This window comes from Mirounga angustirostris, unplaced genomic scaffold (genome assembly GCF_029215605.1).
Source record: "Mirounga angustirostris isolate CCGP_5_RB_7025 unplaced genomic scaffold, mMirAng1.0.hap1 SCAF_12, whole genome shotgun sequence".
NCBI classification, from domain to species: Eukaryota; Metazoa; Chordata; class Mammalia; order Carnivora; family Phocidae; genus Mirounga; species Mirounga angustirostris.
Window position 1 is genome coordinate 90383205 of NW_026991720.1, and position 22209 is coordinate 90405413.

Sequence of the window (22209 nt, forward strand, 5' to 3'; positions counted from 1 at the left end):
AAATCCTGGGTGGCTCAGTCGTTGGGCGTCTGCCTTCGGCTCAGATCATGATCCTGGGGTCCTGGGATTGAGCCCCACATCGGGCTCCCTGCTCCACAGGGAGTCTGCTTCTCCCTCTCCCCACTCTCTCTCTCTCTCAAATAAATAAATAAAATCTTAAAAAAAAGACCCCAACTAAACAGAACTTACTCATCAACTCCAACTTTTCACCAAAAGGTAACACACTAGTCTAAGAAAAGATCCAGGGTTAGCAAGAAGAAGAGAGTGCAGGAAGTATGTAGAGTGTGTGCTGCTCCCCGCTCAAAAGCTAGTCCTACAAAAGCTTATATACATTTATTTATTTATTTAAAGGAGGCTCTATGGCCAACATGGGTCTTAAACCCCAAGGACAAGAGTCACATGCTCTATGGACTGACCCAGCCAGGCGCCCCAGTAGAAAATATTTTAAAATGTCTGATGCTTCTTCTTACAATAATTGCACACAATTTATATGATCTTCTCTCTGTTATCCCAATTGGATTCTGACAATAGGAGGAATGACCTTTGTAGATCTGATATGAGTGTGTAGTGTGTGTGTACTGACTCTGCCTTTATTTACAATTTTGTTATTTTATTCATCATGACTTTTTTGCATTAATTTTGATATTTAAAAAAAAACTGCATTAAAATATCATTGATTTTGATTACCAAGTTTTTGGCCCTTCCTTACATTTTATGCCACAGGCTAACATGTCCCATGCTAATCCCAGCCCTGGTATGTGAGCTTAGACATATCTGTTAATAGAATGCCTGGGTGTACAGTTATGGGTTTTTTTTTTTAAAGATTTTATTTATTTATTTGAGAGAGAGAGAATGAGAGAGAGCGAGTACATGAGAGGGGGAGGGTCAGAGGGAGAAGCAGGCTCCCCGCTGAGCAGGGAGCCTGATGCGGGACTCGATCCCGGGACTCCAGGATCATGACCTGAGCCGAAGGCAGTCGCTTAACCAACTGAGCCACCCAGGCGCCCCAGTTATGGATTTTATATTCAAACAAACTTACTTTTGTGATTTCGCTTCACTCTGTCTCTTCAATATGTTTGGGTAATTAAGGGGAGTCCCTGACAATATTTATTGGGTAAATAGCTTGAGTTTGCAAACAATTGGTTGGGATCGCAAAAGTGTAGTTGTATAGTTTCAATATTCCATTATAATTTCGTAAAACTTTTGATTTAGGAGTTTATGGTCTTCTGAGCATTTTGTGGTGAAACATGGAGCCCATCAATATGACCACCCTGCCAGATTCCTCAAACACAGAACAAGGCCACTGCAAGGGACACTGCAGGATGATTCTGATAACACTCCACAGCATGGTTTTGCTTGGAGGCACCACTGGGACAGTACTGATGGCACGTATGATGTGCAAAAGCAAAAGCCAATCAATGATTGCCATGATCGTTCTCAATATCATAGTGCTACACTCAATCCTCCTGGTCAGCCTCCCATTCCGCCTCAGCTATTATATCTTTGAGGTTTGGGAGTTCGGATCCTTTCTCTGCCGACTGGTCAGCAGCATAATATATGGTCATATGTACTTCACCATTGTTTTCTATGTGGCCATTGTCATACTCCGATTGCTCCTTTATTTTAAGAAACTCCAAATGCAACAGTTGCAAAAGTACCACGTGGTCGTTTTAAGCATTGTTATTTGGACCATTGGTAACCTCGTTTTTTGGCCAATATTATTTTTACAATATGGCGTACATCCAAGTTACTCAGAACAACAACGATGCTTTGAGTTCTACAAAGATCTCAACCTCAGGGAACTCATTATCTTGAACTACTCTATGATTGTCATTATGATCTCAATGGTTGTGATACTCTTTCTGATACAGATGAGCATCATCGTTCAACTAATAAAAGCTCTCTGGCCTGACATGTGGGCACATCAAGACTATAGAGCTCAAATCAAGAGCTTCGTCTTCCTCCTAGTAATAGTGGTCTGTTTTATACCCCACCATGTATTCCGGGTACATTTTATTCAAAATTACTCAGAGATAGACAATTCTGAGTTAGTTCCTTATAATGAAATTTTTGTTGCTTTGACTACTGTCTGTTGCCTGGATATGGTGTGTTTCATAGGTGGGGTTATCCATTAAATACTCCTTGTCACTCACTTTGTAATCGGTTTTTTATGGTTGTGACAAAACAGTTTCAAATGAATGGCTGCTACCATGATTTCAAAATTTTTCAAATTCTCTGCTCTTAATTGGCACTGGAATTATTTTTCCATGAAAAGGTAATGAAGACTGATTGTTCCCCTCTTCTTGGATGATCTGTTCTCCATTACCTGTAGCATATGTTCAATTTCCATAGCTCTACCCTGGTTGACCCCAAACATCCTTTCCAGACTCAACCGCTACCTCTCTGTCACGCAATACTTACTCCTGCTAAGCATGACTACTGCCTTTCCTATGCAACAATCCAGCCTATTCTCTTTGCATTTGCTCTTGCTGAGCTTTGATCTTAGAATGTTCTTTCCCTCCATCTCCAAACTATCTATTCTTCAAGGTCCAGAGAATTTGAAGATATGGACTCTAGAAACCTTAACTTATTCAACTTATGCTCAACCTGATATACGTGCCTCTTGAAAATGACTGACAGCCCGTGAAGCTATGGCTGCTGGCTGTGGTATTTGGAGGAAAGAGCTAGCTTCGATAGTCAATAGACTTGACTATTGGGAGGAAACACTTCCAGGATCACTGGAGCATTAATACGGTTTGATTCTGACTAGGACTTTGTAGGTACCCAGGAAATAGAGAATGTCGCCCATGCCGACATTTCCAGACATGGATCCATTAAACAGGAAAAGAAATTGGAAAAGGTAGAAAGCAGCTGGTCTTAGTTGAAGCATGCTATACGAGACTATATTAGACTATATGAGAGCCCAAACTTCTGAGATTGTGGGACTGTTCTTAAGCTTATTCAAGGCACCCTATATGACCAAGTAATATTAAATAATGAAAATCAACTCTGGTATCAGTTAAACTCAATAAAAATAACCAAGACAAGCAACTTGGATTGAGGTAAGTAGAATCCAAGTTGGTTGTCTTGGTTGTTTTTATTGTGTTAGCTGATACTTACCTGACATAGAAATTGACATGCCCTTATGCTTTGCTTATAATAATGCTACCTTTGATATTAAATTTAATGAATCAAATAACCAAACCCTAAACTGGTTGATAAGGCAGCATAGTTAATTAAAAAAAGAGTTTGGGAGTCATCTGCACATGTGGATTCAAAGCTTTTTAGTAACTATGGAATCATGGATGAAGTATTTATAATCTCTGAGCCCCAGTATCCTACTAGGGTTTGGGTAAAGTTGAAACAAGACAGCAACATGTGTTAAATAGTGTCGTAGTGCCTGGTATGTGATCCTCAGGATAACATTACTTATTATTCAAATCCAGTGACACCTTTTTGCAAATAATTTTAAAATAGATTCAAAATGTTGATTCATATAAAAATATATTTTAGAGGTCCAGATGCTATTGATCAATAGCATCTCATGCTTTATGTAATTATTAAGGCTCAGATGCTATTGGTCAATGCTAATCTCATGCTTTATGTGATTAGTAAGTCAGTAACTAAATGAATGCTTATTCCTATTTTTGCCTATAAGAACTTGTTATTATTATTCTATAATTATTAATAATACTTAAAATACTATAGAAGAACCATTTTATAAGCCTGCTGTCACAGAACAAGATAAATAGCAGTACCCTTAAATTATATTGTAATGTAATCACTTTTTCAGGGGATATGGTATGTCCTGCGTAACTTCAAGATTGTGATTGATTGTGTAACTTTAGGATATAGTCAGGACTCAACTTACCACTTTGTTGGGTTCCATGAATTCTTTTTAATATAGTGGGCAGCAGGGCTAAGGAGGCCTCTAATGAGCCCTGCCTAGTATTTCTGCCCCTTTTTAATCTTCCCTTTTACTACTGACTTTTTATGAATGAAATAGGGAAGAGCGATGAGCTATCACCTCCAGCATTAGGTTATAAAAGGGCTATGGCTTCCATCTTAGGCAACCTTTCTCTCTTTCTTGCTGTCTCTTGATTGCTTTAAGAAGGAAGGAAACCATCTGCCATGTCATGGAGCAGCACAAGGGGCAAAGAATCAAGATCTTCCAACAACCATATGAGTGAGTTTGGAAGTGGATCTTCTGAGACCTGCCAGTAGACCTGGCGTGAGCTCAGAAGCAAATCCTCTCCTATTTGAGTCTTGAGGTGATTGCAGCCCTGGCTGACACTGAGTGCAGCTCACTGAGATACCCTGAGCCAGAACCACTCAGCTAATCGGCTCCTAGATTCCTGCCAGGAAACCATGAGATAATAAATGTTTGTTGTCTTAACCTAGTAAGTTTCAGAATAATATATTACGCAGTAATAGGTAACAAATACAGTAAGCGAGGTTTTTACACCTGTGGAATGCGGCCACATAAGGCACTTGTGTCTGAGATTGACAATCCACTTGTTAGGTCCTGCCTGCTCCAGCTGGTCATGATAACAAGCACATCGTTGCCTGTTTTCTGAGTCAATAAGAACTGTGTCTGGTATTGTATAAGCTTTGCTTCTATCCCTGAAGAATAGAAATAGGAATATATGATATTACATGGAAATACACTGGGGTGGTTTAGGGTGAAGATTGCAAAGGGGACAGCTGGGGAGTGGGTAGGAATTGCTCTTTGTTAGTCATATTGATGTAGAGATTACTGGTGCTCTGAGTGTGGTTCTTAGACTCCCACCTGCAGGAGCAGCATCTGGGACCTTATTAAAAACGCAAATTCTTGAGCTCTTTCTGAGACCTACTGATTCAGAAATCCTGGATGTGGAAGCCAATGATAATGTGTTTTAACAAGCCCTCTAGGTGATTCTGATGTGAGCTAACATATAAGAATCGCTGCCCTAGATTAACCTGATAGATTAAAAATGGACACAAAATCTTTGGCATGGCTCCCATTGTGAAATGGACTCTCCCTTACTCTTCACTGGGAGTGGCATTTGTGACAGTGCCAACCAAAAGAACACAGGAGAAATGACAATGCCAATTTCCAGAAGTGGGCCTTTAGAGACTGGAAATCTCCACTTCTTGTCCCTTGGAACACTCGCTCATGGAGCCTGAAGCATCATGGAATATCCCTAGCTCTTGGTTATAGGAAAATGTGATGTATGTTTGTATTAAGCAACTTATGATTGCTCCAGCCCACAGACCTAAGGGCCAGGAAGCCTTCCTCTTGCAAATCCACACACAGGACCATCAGCTGCAGCCACCACATGGGTCTGTCCTGTCCTTCCTCTCTTGCTCATGCTCCCGGTTGGCAAAATCTTCTCCCCACAAAATGGCACAAGATCTCCAACGTCCATGCCCCAGATTCTCTGATTCTTCCAGTGTTTACAGTCACTGAAACACGAGAGCTCTGCTGGGCTCCAAGGCCATGGCTGGACAGAATGAATGGTTCCCTCTCCAAATTCAGCCACACTTCCTTGGCAGACCCACAAAGCAGCTCTGCCTAGGCCCAGAGTCTCTACATCTGTCTTTCATACTTCTGTTAGCTCTGGCCTTCATTCCATGTCTAGAATCTTTTAAGTCTCTGGATGAACATCCCTGTCTGTTCCTGATCTTTTTCTAACCCTATATGTTGTTCCATTTGCTGTTCTTCTCTGCCTTGCACTGCTCTGAGCACCAGGAAACAAGCCCTGATGCACGGTGCTTTGGGTTTTCCTGGTATTGGGCTCCTGGTTGGATTTGACCTCTGGGAGTTACCAGCAGGAGAGTCAGTCCAGAGGGAGGAGTGAGGATGAGGCACTGATTTACTGCCATACTACTGCCCCTTTCCTACCCTGTCATCACACATCCAGCATGGCCTGCAGCCCTTCTAGGCTTCAGCTCCGGCTTTTGTGGCCCTGCTCTCCGGGCATTCCATGGAGAATTCCAAGGTCTTTTTTTCCCTTTGTCCCTTCAGGCCTGGACTTGGTGCTGCTATCTCTGTTTACATCAGTATGCCTTGTTGGCTTCCTCATTTCTGCTCACACCTCTGGAAAGAGTCCCTTCATTAATGCCTCTTCAGTTTCTCCTTCTGAGTTGCGTTCTGTTTTCTGCAGAGAAGCTGGTTGATATTCCAAAAGAACTCAAATCCATTCCTGAGGGCAGAGTGGAAAGAGAAACTCCCATTCTCTGCATTGTCTTGGGCTACCTGACTAAAACGTGCTCTTCCCCTTCTCATGAAAACAAAGATTTCACGAATATCAACAGATTCAAACAAATAATGAGGTGGGGTGCAGAGGCAGAGATGTTGACAATAATATCATCAGGGTGCTAGATCAAAAGGTAAACATGGCCTTGGATGCATCCATAAAGAGGACTTGCCACCTCTTCCCCATTTCCCGGCAAGCAAGGTCAGAGGCTTTAGCTTCAGCCAAGACAACTTCACGTCACAGCACCGAAGAATCTAGCAAGAGGTTCTGATGTGACTCCATTGCCCTCCCACGAAAAATCCTTCCAACTCATTCTGGATTTTGGAGAGAACTGAAAAAAAAATCCACTAATCATTATAAATGCACATGTGTCTTGAAACTGGATTTCAAGTTTCTATTTCCACATGATTTTCCACTGGGCCATTTCAGGTGGAAATGTCAAGTAGATTGTAGGAGGAAAAAATGGTACCCCCTTAAGAAGAAATGATGCAGGACCATACCAACAGGTCAGTATCATACACCTGTGGCAGGGGGATTTTTTTTTTTTTTACTTTGATGCATTTGCTTTAGTGCACTAGTCTCCATTTAATTTAACAGTGATAGGGATTTTTGTGGAAAGGTACTTTTGCAGGTTTTAGATAGATGATGCCCACACAGGAGTACTGATTGAAATATATTAGAGTTATATCTCTGCATGACAATAGATAACAATTATTGAATGCTCACCATAAGCTAAAGACTGTTCTAAGCCTTACATCTACTTTAAATCATTGAATCCTCACGAAAGTGATTAAATAGGTTCTGTTATTATCTCCAGTAAAGACACTGGACTACAAAGAGGGTAAGAAACTTGCCCAAGGTCGCAAAGACCCCCACTACCCAATTTTGCCTCACAGGGATTTCACAAAAAATATGTGTATGTTGGGGGGTGCTGTTAGAAAAGCATTAATGTAATAAGTGTTATATATTCACAAATTACTAATCACACAGAGCAAGGTTGATCTTGCTATTATTACTCAAGGACTTTTGCCCTGTTACTTGTTTCCTGGGTATTCGCTCATTCTGTGGATCATAATAATACTGATTTAGCAGTCAATAATGGTGGGACTCATCAGTCTTCTCCTTCCACTTTGTCGTCCTAAAATCCCTGAATTCATGATCTTCCCTCCAGTTCTGATACTTCTTTTTCCATTCCTCATGTGATAGGCATCATTCACTCAGCCAAATCTGAAACTTTAGCGTTTTCTGTGGTTTCTCCTCCTTGCTCACCCCTGCAAGGTGCTACTTCTCAAGTCCTATTGGTACTAACCCCCAAATATCTCACAAGTCTTCTTTGCCCCTTGTCTGTGGTCTTTGCTTTCATGTAGGCCCCAACCCCGCCCTCCTGGATTGCTACTGTAGGTTTCTATCTTATCTCTGATTTCACTTCCCCAACCACATTTACTCCAATTGTCACACTGATGTCACAGTGGTTTTTTTTTTTTTTAAAGAATTGAAACCTTTTTGTGTCATCCATTTGTTGTAGATCAACTTTGAGAAGTTTCACACTGTTTTCCCATAAAGCCCACATTCATGATCATGCTGTGAGATCTTCTGTATGTTAAGTAAATGAGGCTTGCGCTCCTCCTGGGGCGGAGATTTTAGCATTATAGTGAGTAAAGGTAGTTGTCGGTCATTCTAGAGGTCACTCCACAATCCTTCGGCACAGGCTTGAGTCAGGAGTTCTGCTCAAACTGGTCTGGGCGGGCGGGGCAGCCTGGAGGTCTTGTCAGGGCAGTCCTTATCACTGGGAGGGATTTTGCTTTCCTTTTGCCTGAGTTAAGAGCTAAGCTGGAAAGAAGAGCTCAAGGAACAATGCGGGACAAAGGTCAGTGAGTACAAGCAGGCGGGCAGTAAAGGTCAGGTCTTTGGAGCTGATCACAGATTGACTGGATAAAAATACAGCTTATGGATAGACTTTTGAATGCTAACAGTTTTAGACCACAGGTCATCTCCAAGATACTTGTAATAGAAATAATTTGCGTAAAGACAGCAGAAAAGTCGCTAAAAGCATAAGATATTTGAATAACTTTATAAAATAGAGAAAAACAGGATACAGAAACATGGTCATATTTCTTTTGGTCATGCTGGAAGGAGCACCAGTCCTCCATCTGAGCCTTTTTCCCTTCTGTGCCCTCCCATCTCTTCAAGGGCTCTATTTCTTCAAACTTTGCTCTCCTGACTTTGAAAAATCACCATTTAATTATGCCAATTATCTGCAAATCTCTCTGCTTGCCCAGATGTTTTGTGGATATCTTGATTTTCTATCTAGTGGTCCCCAACGTGTTATGCACACCTTCCCTGAGGTGTGCAAAATAATCTGTAAGATTCCAGGAAGAAAAAGTTAGATATTGCTAATTGTGTTTATTTTCTAATCTGAGAAATGAGAAGGATATTATGCTTTGTTATTATTTATATATTCGTTATCAGCAGTGTCCTCAATGACTTCTTTGTCCTCTCATTTCTGTGTTGCACAGTACATGCTTTGTCTCTAGGTTTCAACCACCCACCTACCTGCAAAGGCACGGGGAAGCTCCAGTTCTGTCAAGTGTTTCTTACAGGGAGCTGGTCACACATGGGCACATCCCAGCTACGTGTGGCCATTGATGCTCCTCTCACCTTTCACCCTTAACTCCTGAGTTTCAACAAATCCTAAATCCAATTATTATTCCTGAATGGTGATGACAGGCTCACACCTCCACTCCAGAACCACTCATGGACCCATAGTTGCAGAATATCATTTATTTTATAGTTGCAGAATATCATTTATCTTTACTTAATATACTCCATAGTGTTGGCCAAGAGTCACTATGGTGCTCCAAGTAGCTTGGGAAATTAGTGGCTTGGGAAATAAACAATAATCCAGACCAGCAAGATGAGGCCATTCTATACATGTCACATTACACCCAAGCTGTTAACTTTATTAAAATAATAATAAAAGAATCAAGGTCATAAAATAGGAGAATCTTTTGCAATGCTTTTTGTGGCATAGAGAGTACCTATGAAAATATTTTTCCCACATAGATTTTCAGTGGTTATCGCATGGGAAAGCTTATGCAAAAAGAAAGAGTTTCAAATTTGAGGACATGTGCTCGTCAGTATTTTGCTATCTAACAGATATATTTTAAAACCTAATCAACATTATCTGTTCAAGATTAGAGTGCTATTTTAGAACAGTGAGAAAATGACTACTTTTTGTAACAGCTCATGGTAAGGAGATAAAACTGTATGAAAGCTGGTATTTAGACATGTTTCTGTATTTAACATGACTTTAATGGTGGAAGTGGCCAAGCATTTATTCTTATTTGGGATCTGGCAAGTTTTGAATGAGTTGCAACTATTAATTGGCTATGAATGCTAGAGTCTGGCAAAAATCAGTGAAAACATTCTGTAAAAATCTATTGGCTATGTGGAATTTGCAATAGAATATTGTATACCTTATAATTATTTGTTACTTGTCGCCACACATTATTTTTACGTATGTCAGTGAAATTTATAATGGTTTGTAATAATTTCCAAGCGAGCTAGTTGTTAACATGGCACACCAGTGATTATGACTCAGATGTCCAGAGCCCAGGACGAGCCAGCCGCGAGCAAGCCCGTAGGCGCCAAGCCCACCCGCAGCGGAGGGGGCTGTCCGGGCCTGAGCGGGCAGGCGCAGGGGCTCCGGGCAGCGGTCTCTCCAGGAGCAGCGTAGGACGCCGTCGGGGCCAGCACCCGGGCCCGTAGCGGTCCTGCGCCTGCGCGCTGGGGCCGCGGAGCCTCGAGGAGCCGCCCCCGCGGGGGAGGGCCAGGCTCGCGGCGCGGGAGGGGCGGCTGCAGACGTTGGCCCCTCCTGCCGTCGGTCCCGGGGTCCTCATCTGGCCACTTCCGGGGGACCGGCGCGGGCAGACAGACCGGCAGTTCGACGTTTACCTGCTCGGCGCCTAGGTACTCGGACCTGTTGGAGCCGTGCTCACAAAGGCCCCAGGCTCACCCAGGGGGCTGGTTTGGATCCTCGGGGACTGTTCCTTTTCGTTCCTGTGAACGTGCAGGTGTAGCTTAGAGGAGGACGTGTTCTGGGTGAGGCTTGTTGGAGAATCCAGCACCCTTCCTGGGATGTAGTTCGTTGTTCCGAATAACTCCTTTGTTTTGTGCCAGGTCCGTTGTCACACACGCAGGCGTAGCCACACTGAGCGCCCCTGACGCCACGGAATGGGCCGTTTGGGCCTCACTGACTTAACACCGCGGATAGTTCATGATGTGCTCAAGAACACCCTAGGTCTTGTTCTAAATATTAAACCTCGTGGAGAGGGACCCGAGGAGGATGCATGAGCACGGCCATAGGCAATTAACACGTGTGCAAGTGAAAATAGAACACTCTGTGAAACTTCAGGAAAAGAAAAATTTGTAAGGAAATGTACTTCCTCACATTCTAACTTGCCTCAGGATTATTGGGAGAGTAAGATAATAGGGCCGATGCAGGCATTTAGCGTCGAGCCCAGCCCGAGGAATCCTTCAGCGGCATTGGCTCCTCTCCCCAGGAAAGGGGAGAGTGTATAATCCGGTACTGCCGACGGAGAATTTCTACGGGGCATTAAGATGCTCCTTGAATGTGTAGGGAATGACATCATTTAAATTTCCTCTTCAACATTTTCTATTTGTCTTCCCTTTTTCCTGTGATAGTGGATAAATGGCAGGCAAAAAGCGAGAGATCCAGTTACAGGTGAGCATGACCGACCAACAGTCTTTTACTTTGGGGCGCGTTGGCCCTTGAAGACCCCTTTACAGCAGCGTCCTTTTTGTAGGCAGTCGTTAATAGTCAAAGCCTGTGGGATGAGATGTTGCAGAACAAAGGCCTGACAGGTACTGGGGTTCGCCTGGTTGTCCAGCCATTAGGAGTTCGGCCCAGGGCACCTCATGCGCCTCCCCGCCCCCCCCCCCCAGTCGCCTCCCCACCCCCCCAGTCGCCTCCCCACTAGCAGTGTAAAAACCTGCTTCATCTGGGCCCTGGCCCCAGCGTTGGGATAAGCTGCTATTCTAGATTCTTTGACTCTTTTTTTTCCCCCCATAAATATGATCATCTTCTAGTGATCGACGTTTACCAAGCCTGGTGTGGACCTTGCAAAGCAATGCAAACTTTATTCAGAAAATTGAAAAATGAGCTGAACGAAGATGAACTTCTGCATTTTGTTGTAGTAAGGATTTCCTTTCCATTAAACCGTTATTTTCTTGATACTTCCAAGTGTTTAAATATGGTCTTTAAGGGTCTGATTTTAAACAACCTGCCAACTCTTCAATAATGGACAATATTTACTTGGCAGTTTTACTGTATATCTAGTTCTACCAGATCTGAGAACCAATCACAATTTTTATCCCATTTCCCATCATGTTGAGGTTGTTTACCATAGTTGTGAACATCAGAGAGTATACATATGGATGTCTGTCTGTTGATCTGTTTCTTTTCACCTGACTGGATGTTCAGTGTATGGCTTTTAGAATCAGGGCTGCAAATGCTGTTTACTGGATAGCATTGGGAAGGTCTCTGGGCACTTAACAACCCAGTTACCAATTTTCCAATGGTGGTGATTTTCCCCTCACTTGTCACCCGGATGTGATGAGGGATTAAAGTATTATGGCTAAACTTATTGGGCTTCATTTATTGATTATTCAATTTGTGCACATCAAGTTATCACCTGCTTAGAGCTTTGTTGTCTAATATGGTGGCCACTGGACACAAATGGCTTTTGAGCACTTGAAATGTGGCTAGTGCACCCAAGGAACTGAATTTTTAACTTTAATTAATTTAAATTTAAATTTAAAAGTGCACCCAAGGAACTGAATTTTTAACTTTAATTAATTTAAATTTAAATTTAAAAGCCAACAATCAATTCAGAAATTATAAAACTTTTTAAGTTGTTTGGAACAACTTGGGTATGTGCATCTACCTTTTTGGACTATATATTTTATGAAATCAAATTACAAATCAATGGTTTCTGATTCAGATTTAGCCTACAAATTGAGATGTGCTCTAAATGTAAAATACACACCAGATTTTGAAGATTTAGTATGAAAAAAGGAAAATGGAATATCTCAATAATCTTTTACAGTGATTACATGTTGAAATGACTATATTTTGGACTAAGTAAAATATATTTTTACATTATTCTCACATGTTTCTTTTTAGTCTTTAACTATGATTACTAGAACCACAGAATTTAAAAATATATGTGTAGCCCACATTCTATTTCTGTTGGGCAGAAACAAGTCCAAACCAGCTATACCTAAGGTGCAGAAGCAGATAACTGATTTCACATCTTTACTTCTTACATCTAAAATGCATAGTCCCTAATGCAAACATGAAACCTCAACCCCTGGCATGTTTTCATGTGTAGAATCTCTCTGTGACCCTTCCCAACCCAGACGTTGGGATGAGTTTGTTGATTGACCTTAACTTGATTGTCCATCCCTTCTGCGGATACATTCTTTATAGGACTTCTTTTTCTTAGTTCAGGGTTACAGTTAAGCAGCCTAAGGCTTAGAAACTCACCTCATTATTTTTTCTCTTCAAGAGAGTAGGTGGCTATATACAATTGTTAAATCTTTTTTTTTTTTTTTTAAGATTTTATTTATTTGTCAGAAAGAGTGAGCACAAGCAGGGAGAGCGGTAGGCAGAGGGAGGAGCAGGCTCCCCACTGAGCAGGGAGCCTGATGCAAGACTCCAAGACTCAATCCCAGGACCCTGGGATCATGACCCGAGTCAAATGCAGACAGAGTCTTAACCGACTGAGCCACCCAGGCATCCCTACAATTGTTAAATCTTTTTATCCAGATGTTGACTTTGTCTTCTGAAGTAAGAGTGTTGCAGTTTTTGAAAAGGTGACAATTTGTAACAGCCTGCTTCATTCTGAGCCACCTGAATGGATCTGGAATATGATTTGAGACTCAATCCTTGGCAGGGAGGAAAAATGAAGTTCAGAGGACACAGAATGGGGCCGCACAGGTTAACACAAGTTAAAAAACAGTATCAGAAGGCTCTAACAGTTGGCAAATGGATGATGGAGAATCGAGGGTTGGAAAATTCTTTTGAGTCCTGGCAGTTGGCATTAGGGAAGTTTGTCTGGAAGTGGTAGGAGTGCAAGTTCATGGGCTAGGAATCATGGGAGAACTCCAGTGTCTAAAAAGGAATTGAGATCAGTGGGGAGACCAATAAAAAGGCAGCCTCCCTGCACACCTGTCAGGCTACCTGGAAGGGAACTTGGGCATAGGAAGGCAAGGCAAGAAGTCCTTAGATACTGAGAAGGTGTAACTTGATGCTGTGTTCCCAGGTGCTTTAGACGTGTTAAATCCCTCTTTGTTGGTAGAGTCTGGGTAGAAACCAACCTGGATAATATGTGCCAGCCAGGCACTGCTGTGGTGGCGGAGGGGTGGGTGTGGAAGGAGAATTAGACCACATGGTGCGTTGGACGCCCTGTTCAGCTCACCTCAGAGCTGTGTGGGGATGTAGGTCTTAACGGTGCTTCCTCCCAACCCAGTGACTTCTGACTGTCCTCCCAGTAGTACCCCAGCCGGACAGAACTCCTCACTCCACAAGGAATCTGTTCTATTACTATAGCCATCCCACTGGGAAATGCTAGTAAGTTCTTCCCAAAATATGTTCATATTACTCTTCATAATACTAGCATCTGTTGAATTTAAGAACAAAAAATTTTGTGCATCCCTGAATGGCTTCTCTTCTGTTAAATTTGAGCACACTCAACAATAGCACATTCATATAAATTGATGCTGTTTTTTTGCTATGACCTGCCCATAAAGGATGAAAAGAATTAATATAGTCTCTAAACCTCTATTGGGAGCAGGCTGTGAGGTTGAAATCACCCAAGCTAAGTGGCCAGTATAATTTTTTTGTTGTTACATGTCCTTTTAAAAGACTTAAAGACTTGTACTAACATTGTACCTATAATGAAAATTCAGCGAATATTCTTTATTGCAGTTCTTTTATAATATTATTAAATACTCTAATTGTTAATACTTTATTATAATATAAACATTGTAATGATGATACCTAGACTGCTTTTAAATATATTCTTTAACTTCTGTCCTTTAATATTATAGATTAGTACCTTTCACCTCCTTCCTTTTTTTTTTCTAAACTGTGGAAGCTTGAAGAAAAAAAGAAGAAAAGTCATGTAGAATCCAGTATGCTAAAAAAAAAAAAAAAAGAGAGAGAGAGAGAGAGATTACAACGCAGCTCCTGTGGCTGAGGGACCCTCTCTTGGCTTCCTCACAGTGGTTACCTTCAGAAATCCCAGTTTGAAAACAATTGCCTTAGGTTGCAAAAACATCTCTTAGAGAAAACCCTACCAAATGATCTCATTCTGGCCCTAGACTTTTGTTTGTGGGGGGATTTTTGATTACTGATTCAGTTTCTTTGCTGGTTATGGGTCTGGGCTGTTCAAGTTTTCTATTTCTTCCTGTTTCAGTTTTGATAGTTTATATGTTTCTAGGAATTTATCCATTTCTTCCAGATTGCCCGATTTGTTGGCATATAATTTTTCATAATCTCTTATGATTGTTTATATTTCTGTGGTGTTGATTATGATTTCTCCTCTCTCATTCATGATTTTATTTATTTGAGTCCTTTCTCTTTTCTTTTTGATGAATCTGGCTAGGGGTTTATCAATTTTATTAATTTTTTCAAAGAACCAGCTCTTGGTTTCATTGATCTATTCTACTGGTTTTTTGTTTGTTTGTTTGTTTCTATATTGTTTATTTCTGCTTTATTCTTTATTATTTCCCTTCTTCTGCTGACTATAGGTTTCATTTGTTATTCTTTTTCTAGCCCCTTTAGGTGTAAGGTTAGGTTGTGTATTTGAGATTATTCTTGCTTCTTGAGGGAGTCTGTAGTGCTATATATTTCCTTTTAATGACCTCTTTTGCTGCATCCCAAAGGTTTTGGACCATCATGTTTTCATTTTCATTTGCTTCCATGTATTTTTTAATTTCTTCTTTAATTTCCTGGTTAAGCCACATTCATTCTCTAGTAGGATGTTCTTTAACCTCCATGTATTTGTTGTCTTTCCAAATTTTTTCTCACGCTTGACTTCAAGTTTCATAGTATCGTGGTCCGAAAATATGCACTGTATGATCTCAATCATTTTGTACTTGCTGAGGCCTAATTTGTGACCTGGTATGTGATCTGTTCTGGAGAATGTCCCATGTGCACATGAAAGGAATGTGTATTCTGCTGCTTTAGGATGAAACATTTTGAATATATCTGTGAAGTCCATCTGGTACAGTGTGTCATTCAAAGCCCTTGTTTTCTTGTTGATCTTCTGCTTAGATGATCTATCTATTGCTGTGAGTGTGGTGTTAAAGCCCCCTACTGTTAATTATATTATTATCAATGTGTTTCTTTATTTTGGTTATTAAATGGTTGGTAGAATTGGCTGTTCCCAAATTAGGAGCATGAATATTTATAATTGTTAGATCTTCTTGTTGGATAGAACGCTTTATTATGATATAGTGCCCTTCTTCATTTCTTATTACAGTCTTTGGTTTAAAAGCTAGTTTGTCTGATATAAGTATTGCTACTCTGGCTTTCTTTTGACTTCCATTAGCATGATAGATAGTTCTCCATCTCCTCACTTTCCATCTGCAGGTGTCTTTAGGTCTAAAGTGAATGTCTTCTAAGCAGCATATCGATGGGTCTTGTTTTTCATCCATTCTGACACCCTATGGCTTTTGATTGGAGCATTTAGTTCATTTGCATTCAGAGTAATTATTGATAGATATGAATTTAGTGCCATTTTATTACTTGTTTTGTCCTTCTTTCTGGAGATTTCTTGTGTTCCTTTCTAATCTTTGTTGCTTTTGGTCTTTCTTCCCCACTCAAAGAGTCCCCTTTAATATTTCTTGCAGGGCTGGTTTAGTGGTCCTGAACTCCTTTAGTTTTCATTTGTCTGGGAAACTCTCTCTCTCCTATTCTGAATGATAATCTTGCTGGATAGTGTATTCTTGGCTACAGATTTTTCTCATTCAGCACATTGTGTATATCATGCCACTTTATTCTGGCCTGACAAGTTTCTGTGGAGAGACCTGCTGCTAACCTTTTTATCTTCCCTTATAAGTTAGGGACTTCTTTTGTCTTGATGCTTTCAGGATTTTTTTCTTTATATCTACATTTTGCAGATTGAACTACAATATGTCTTGGTGTTGGCCTACTTTTATTGATTTTGATGGGAGTTCTCCGTGCCTCCTGGATCTGTAAGTCTATATCCGTCCCCAGATTATGAATGTTTTCAGCTATTGTTCCTCAAATAAACCTTCTGCCCCCTTCTGTCTGCTTCTTCTGGGACTCCTTTGATACGAATGTTATTATTTTCATGGAGTCACTGAGTTCTCTAAGTCTGCTTCCATAATCCAAGATTTTTCTTTCCCTCTTTTTTTTTTTCTTTCCCTCTTTTGATCAGCTTCATTATTTTCCATAATTCTAGCCTCTGTATCATTTATTCATTCCTCTGGTTCTTCCATCTTTGTGGTCATTACATCCAGTCAGTTTCGAATCTCAGTTCTTGCATTTGTCATTTTGGCCTGATTGGTTTTAAGCTCTTTTATCTCTGTGGTAAGGGACTCCCTGATGTCTTCTATGCTTTTCTCAAGGCCAGCTAGTATCCTTATGATTGTTGCTTTAAATTCTGGCTTTGGCATATTGCTTACATCCGTTTCAATTAGATCCCTAGCCGTGACCTTTTCTTCTTCTATCTTTTGGGATGAATTCCTCTGTCTTGGCATTTTGTCTAGGTTTCCATCTTCTCCTGTGTGTTAGAAAAGCTTGTTTGGTTTCCTGCCCCTGAGAGTAATGGCTTTACGAAGAAGAGGCCATACAGTGCTCAGGACTGGTACCTCAGGAAGTGTCTCTGGTATTGCTGTGTGCACTCGGCTGCTGTGTTATGGCTGCTCTTTGCCTCAGGTCAGCTGTCTGCAGAGGCTCTCCTAGCCTGCAGCGGGGAGTGTTTGGATCTTGGTCAGAGTGTGCTGAGTTTTAACTAGGTGTGCTCTGTTTCCACTAGAGCTGAGGCTCTGCAGAACTCTGTGGTCAGTAGTGGTGTGTGTGGGGGGGAGTTGTGCTGGTCTTCTTGGGGAGGGCCTGCTGCCCTTGCTCTCAGGCACACTTGCTCAAGAAAGCAGTACCAGCAGAGTGCAGGGGGGCGGGGCTGGCTGTAAGAGATGTCGGCAGCGGTGTTAGCACTGTGCTGTTTACTGATGTTGGGTTATGCTGAGGGGCAGGGGAGCCAGCCAGCTCCTTTGTCCCTGCGGAGGGACCTCGTGTTCACTGCTGTCAGGAAAGCCGTCCCAGAAGAGCAATAATTTCCCTTCGGGTGTCCTGGGTGTTTTTCAGATCACTGCTTACATAGTCTGTGTCCAGGTTGCTTGCCTGCCTGGACCAGTGCAGGCACTTTGGGTTCTATCCTAGCCAGGCCAGCTGAGTTTTAAAACTTCAAACTTGAGGGACCTGGTGTGGTGGGGACCTGGCTGGTCCTCTTTGGTAGGGTCTTGCCGTGCTGGGATTGATGGTTTGACCCAGAAGGGTGGTTGCACCAGGGTCAGGAGCTTGTGGCTTGGGGCAAAACACACAGAAGAGCCAGTGTCCAGGTGAGCTGCCCTCAGCAAGTGTCTCCGCACCTGTGCTGACGGGCAGGGGAGGGAAGTGGTGCCTGCTGGCTCTTTTGTCCCAGGAGAGGTAATACCACCTCTTCCAAATGTGCTCCAAGAAGGGGGATCTGTCTCAGGTGGGCCCTGGGGTTGCCTGCCTGCCTTCTCTACAGGAGCACTGCAGCGCCCTCGGGCTCTGTTCCAGCCACAGCCTGGACCTCTAAAACTCCAGTCTTTGAACCCTGCTGGTTGTAAAACTCACAAGAATCAGCCTCTCATTTCCCAGTTGATGGCTTTGGGGAAGTGTGCTCCTTGCTCGATCCCCTGTGCGCTCTTCTGTCTGTCTGTCTGTCTGTCTGTCTGTCTCTCTCCTCTCTCTGAGACCAGGACTCCCTCCCCTCTGCAGCACCTGCAATCTGTTTCTCCCCCAAATCACATCTCCACACCTCCTACCTTCTGCAATGTGGCCTCCTCTTTCTCTAGTTGTGCAGTTTGTTGTCAGTCCTCAGCTAGATTTCTTGGATATTCAGGATGATTTGATATTTATCTAGCTGTGTTCAAGGGACGAAGCAAACCTAGGGTCCTCCTACTACTCTGCCATCTTAGCTCCCACCGGGACAATGTGAAATTTGTGAGAAAAATTTAAGAAAATTACAAACATTAAAAAAAAAACACAAAAAACCCTTGAAATTTGACAGCCACTTCATTCAAGAAGCACTTAGTAAGCTCCTTTTTTTTATTTTAATTTTTTTTCTTTTGAGCTTACTTTCTCTCAAAAAATTTGGATAAAGTAAGCTCCTTTTTAAATATGGCCCCATGACTGATGCAGAAGGAGGGTGACATGCAAAGGGGAATATGAAACATCATAGATCTGATCACAAGAAGTGAGATGGGGGGCGCCCTGCCTGGATGGCTAAGTTGGTTAAGTGTCCAACTCTTGATTTCAGCTCAGGTCTTGATCTCAGAGTCACTTAAAAAAAAGGAAGTTAGATAGGCCCATATGATGGTGGTACAATACTGAAAGGGACAATGGAGTCCTCGAAGGAAGGGTAGTAAAGTTCTATGTGGAGCAGGAGAGGATTTGCAGCAGGAGGGAGCAAGGCAATTCTTGGAGGAGGGACACTTGACCTGGGTTGGAAAAGGAAGGGCAAGAGCAGGTAAGGAGGGAGGAAAGTATGGGTGTTTTATAGCAAACTGGAAGTAGGTAAGTTTGGCTGCAGGTTGGGTACCACAAAGTGAACAGTGAGAAGTAAGGCTGAGGCCAAATGGTGCATGGCCTGAATCACCAGTGTATGCAATTTGATCCTTAGAACAACTATAACATACTCAGAAAATGCTGTAGTAAACATAAAAATAAAAATTTTGTGTGATCTGCATTTTTTCAACATAGTGTATCTGGTGACTTGGATATTTCCTCTATTATTATATGAAATATTTATATTTTATATATTTATATATATTTATATTATATATTTATATATATTTTTATAAAAATATATTTTTTCAGGCAGAAGCTGACAACATTGTGACTTTGCAGCCATTTAGAGATAAATGTGAACCTGTTTTTCTTTTTAGTGTTGTAAGTATAATATTTATCATCTCAAATATATTATCAGATTCTAATTTACAGTTAAATAGCAAGTAGCATTGTGAAATTACCATGGGACTATTTTCTGATTGTAGTAATCATAGATTTCTTTTGCCTTATCTTTGCTTGTCTGTTAATATATTTTATAACTTGACGTCTAGGAGTGTGTAATGGGTTGAGGAGATTAGACAACCACTCATTGAGTTGCTCAAAAAGAAAAATAAGATGGTATTTACCTTTCCTGAGGAAATAATCAGAGATTTGTATGATGAATTACTATTTATAGGAGTGAAAAGTTGGAAATTTCTTCGATACCCAGTAGCAGAGAATTGGTTCTAAGTATTCATGTATACTAATACAAGGACATATCTGTCTGATGACTATTTTGTAATATATGCTGCTTCTGTCTCCGCATGTACAAATATGTAGAAAGAAGACAGAGCATTCATCAGATTATCAGTAGTAGCTTTCTAGTATGGGGGAAGGATGCAGTAGTTTTTTCTTGATACTTTTTCATATTTTCCCAATACTCTGTGATGAATATACAACCTTCATAATCAGGAAGACATAACAAGTGCTACTTTCCAGAAGGAGAGTATTTACAGTTAAAAGCTATGTGACACGGAGTGCAGCTGCTATAGAGCTAGAGAATTGGACATAATAAAGAAAGGCTTCCCAGAGAGGGCTTGGACTCTTTCTCTACTATTAGATACTTGGATTATTATTTTTTTTGTATTAGAAATCATTATTTTAAAAACACTTTTGGGTAGAACTTTTTGCTTCTATGAAATAATGCTTTTGCAACAATTTCAAGGAATTGAGTTACCGAGTTAATTGAATTTTAAAAATTGCATTGCAGATCTTGCTCTAAGTTGGACATGTAGGATTGGTGATTTAGGTGAGGGGTCAGTCAGTTCTTTTAGTAAAGGGCCAGATAGTATTTTCAGCTTTGCCAAAATACAGCCTCTGTGCTGGGTCATTGTTTGCTGACCCTTGGCCTAGACATAGTTTAGGGAACCAGAGTGAGTAACACCCGAAAATAGGCTCGTGGGCTAATATTAGTAACAGTGAGTAGCAGTTAGGAGCATGGGACTGAAGAAGAGAGACTGGCCAGGGGGACCATCACATAGAGTCTGGAGCCCTGGGACCACCATCACCCTGCCAGGTTGGTCAGCTCTGATCAGGAGACCATACCCACCCTCCTTAACTGGACCATCCAGTCCACGTTCTCTTATCTGCAACCAGTGCCTGGAATATAAATCCACTCTTCCTCCCAGCCCTGAATAGTTCATCCTTCTCATGCTCAGAATATTCTTTTCCTGACTAATTCTTGCAATTCTCTACCATCTTGCAAACCCTTTCACTGTGTGACATCTGGAATTGAGATGAGCAATTAGCACACTTTCGAAGATCTTTCACCATGGCTCTTAGCCTTTACTCCATTTCCTTGACTTTCCTTAAATCTGTCTCCTTACTTAGGAGCAGCCCAGAGTGGTGACTACTTTCTCGGATCATATGTCTTGAGGCCAGGAGCAGAATTGATATTCCCTTTACTTCTTATTTCAGTAACTTTCTTTTCCTTGCTAATTAGAGGTCTTTTCCCTGCTAACTTAGCTATTTGGCTAAACTTCCTTCTCTCCCACCTCACCCCTGTCATTTACTGGTCTTCACATCAGTCCTGTCAATGACTGAGGACTTTGGCCTGTGGGCTCAAACCCCTTTCAAAACCCCTGTCCTGCCATCCCCCTGGGGACTGCAGTATCCACATTGGCAACCCACCCACATCCGGGCCTCTCAATACCTGACCTCTACTGCCAATTAACTTTTCTCCAGTGCACCTCAACCAGTTGCTCGTGCAGTCATGCCTCAGGCTTTGCTCCATATCCACAATCATTCATCTAAGAATCTCAGTCTGTGCCCACAAAACCACCACCAAGCCATCGCTTGTTTATATAGATATTCCCACCATGGCTCTTTGTATTGCTTAGCACACTTAGCTGACAACAAATTCATTCCAGCAAGTTCCAGCAGGAAGGGCTTTTTCAAAGGACGTTAGAAAGTCCCCAGAATTGTTGGAAGGTTCCTTTTAGTGGGAAATGGTAACTAGAGTGGCAGTATCTATTTAAACCTTTCTCAACTGGATCCTTCTCATTAACCTTTGAAGATGATGAACTGTTTCCAATTAAAAAATAATGCTTTTTGGGGCGCCTGGGTGGCTCAGTTGGTTAGGTGACTGCCTTCGGCTCAGGTCATGATCCTGGAGTCCCTGGATCGAGTCCCGCATCGGGCTCCCTGCTTGGCAGGGAGCCTGCTTCTGCCTCTGACCCTCCCCCTCTCATGTGCTCTCTCTCTCTCATTCTCTCTGTCTCAAATAAATTAAAAAAAAAACAAAACTTTTTTTGATGCCATGCCTCTCTCCAGCTACCATCCATCTCTCTCCTTTATCTCACAGCTAAATTTCACAGAAAAGTTTGCATAATTATTTTTACTCCATTTTTTTCATATCCCAGTAGTGCCTCAACCCATTCCATCTGCCTTCTCTCTGATTATTCGAGCAAATTTGCTGTTGCTAGTGTACCCAGTTACCAGCCTGTTGTTACATATATGGCCACTTTTAGGCTCATTATGCTATACCTCTCAAGTGTATTGAATGTGGTGGCTATACCCTCTTTTTATTTATTTATTTATTTATTTTTTATTATGTTATGT

General features: G+C 41.6%; 1 protein-coding gene across 1 annotated transcript in view; it reads left to right on the plus strand.

The window, feature by feature from the left end:
- Positions 1–10950: 10950 nt before the first annotated feature.
- NME8 (NME/NM23 family member 8) overlaps positions 10951–22209 on the plus strand; it is a 68311-nt gene continuing 57052 nt past the window's right edge. The window contains exons 1-4 of the mRNA XM_064575586.1: positions 10951–10983; positions 11066–11123; positions 11349–11455; positions 19420–19491. Coding sequence (XP_064431656.1) covers positions 10951–10983; positions 11066–11123; positions 11349–11455; positions 19420–19491 — 270 coding nt within the window. The remainder of the gene's footprint in view (positions 10984–11065; positions 11124–11348; positions 11456–19419; positions 19492–22209) is intronic.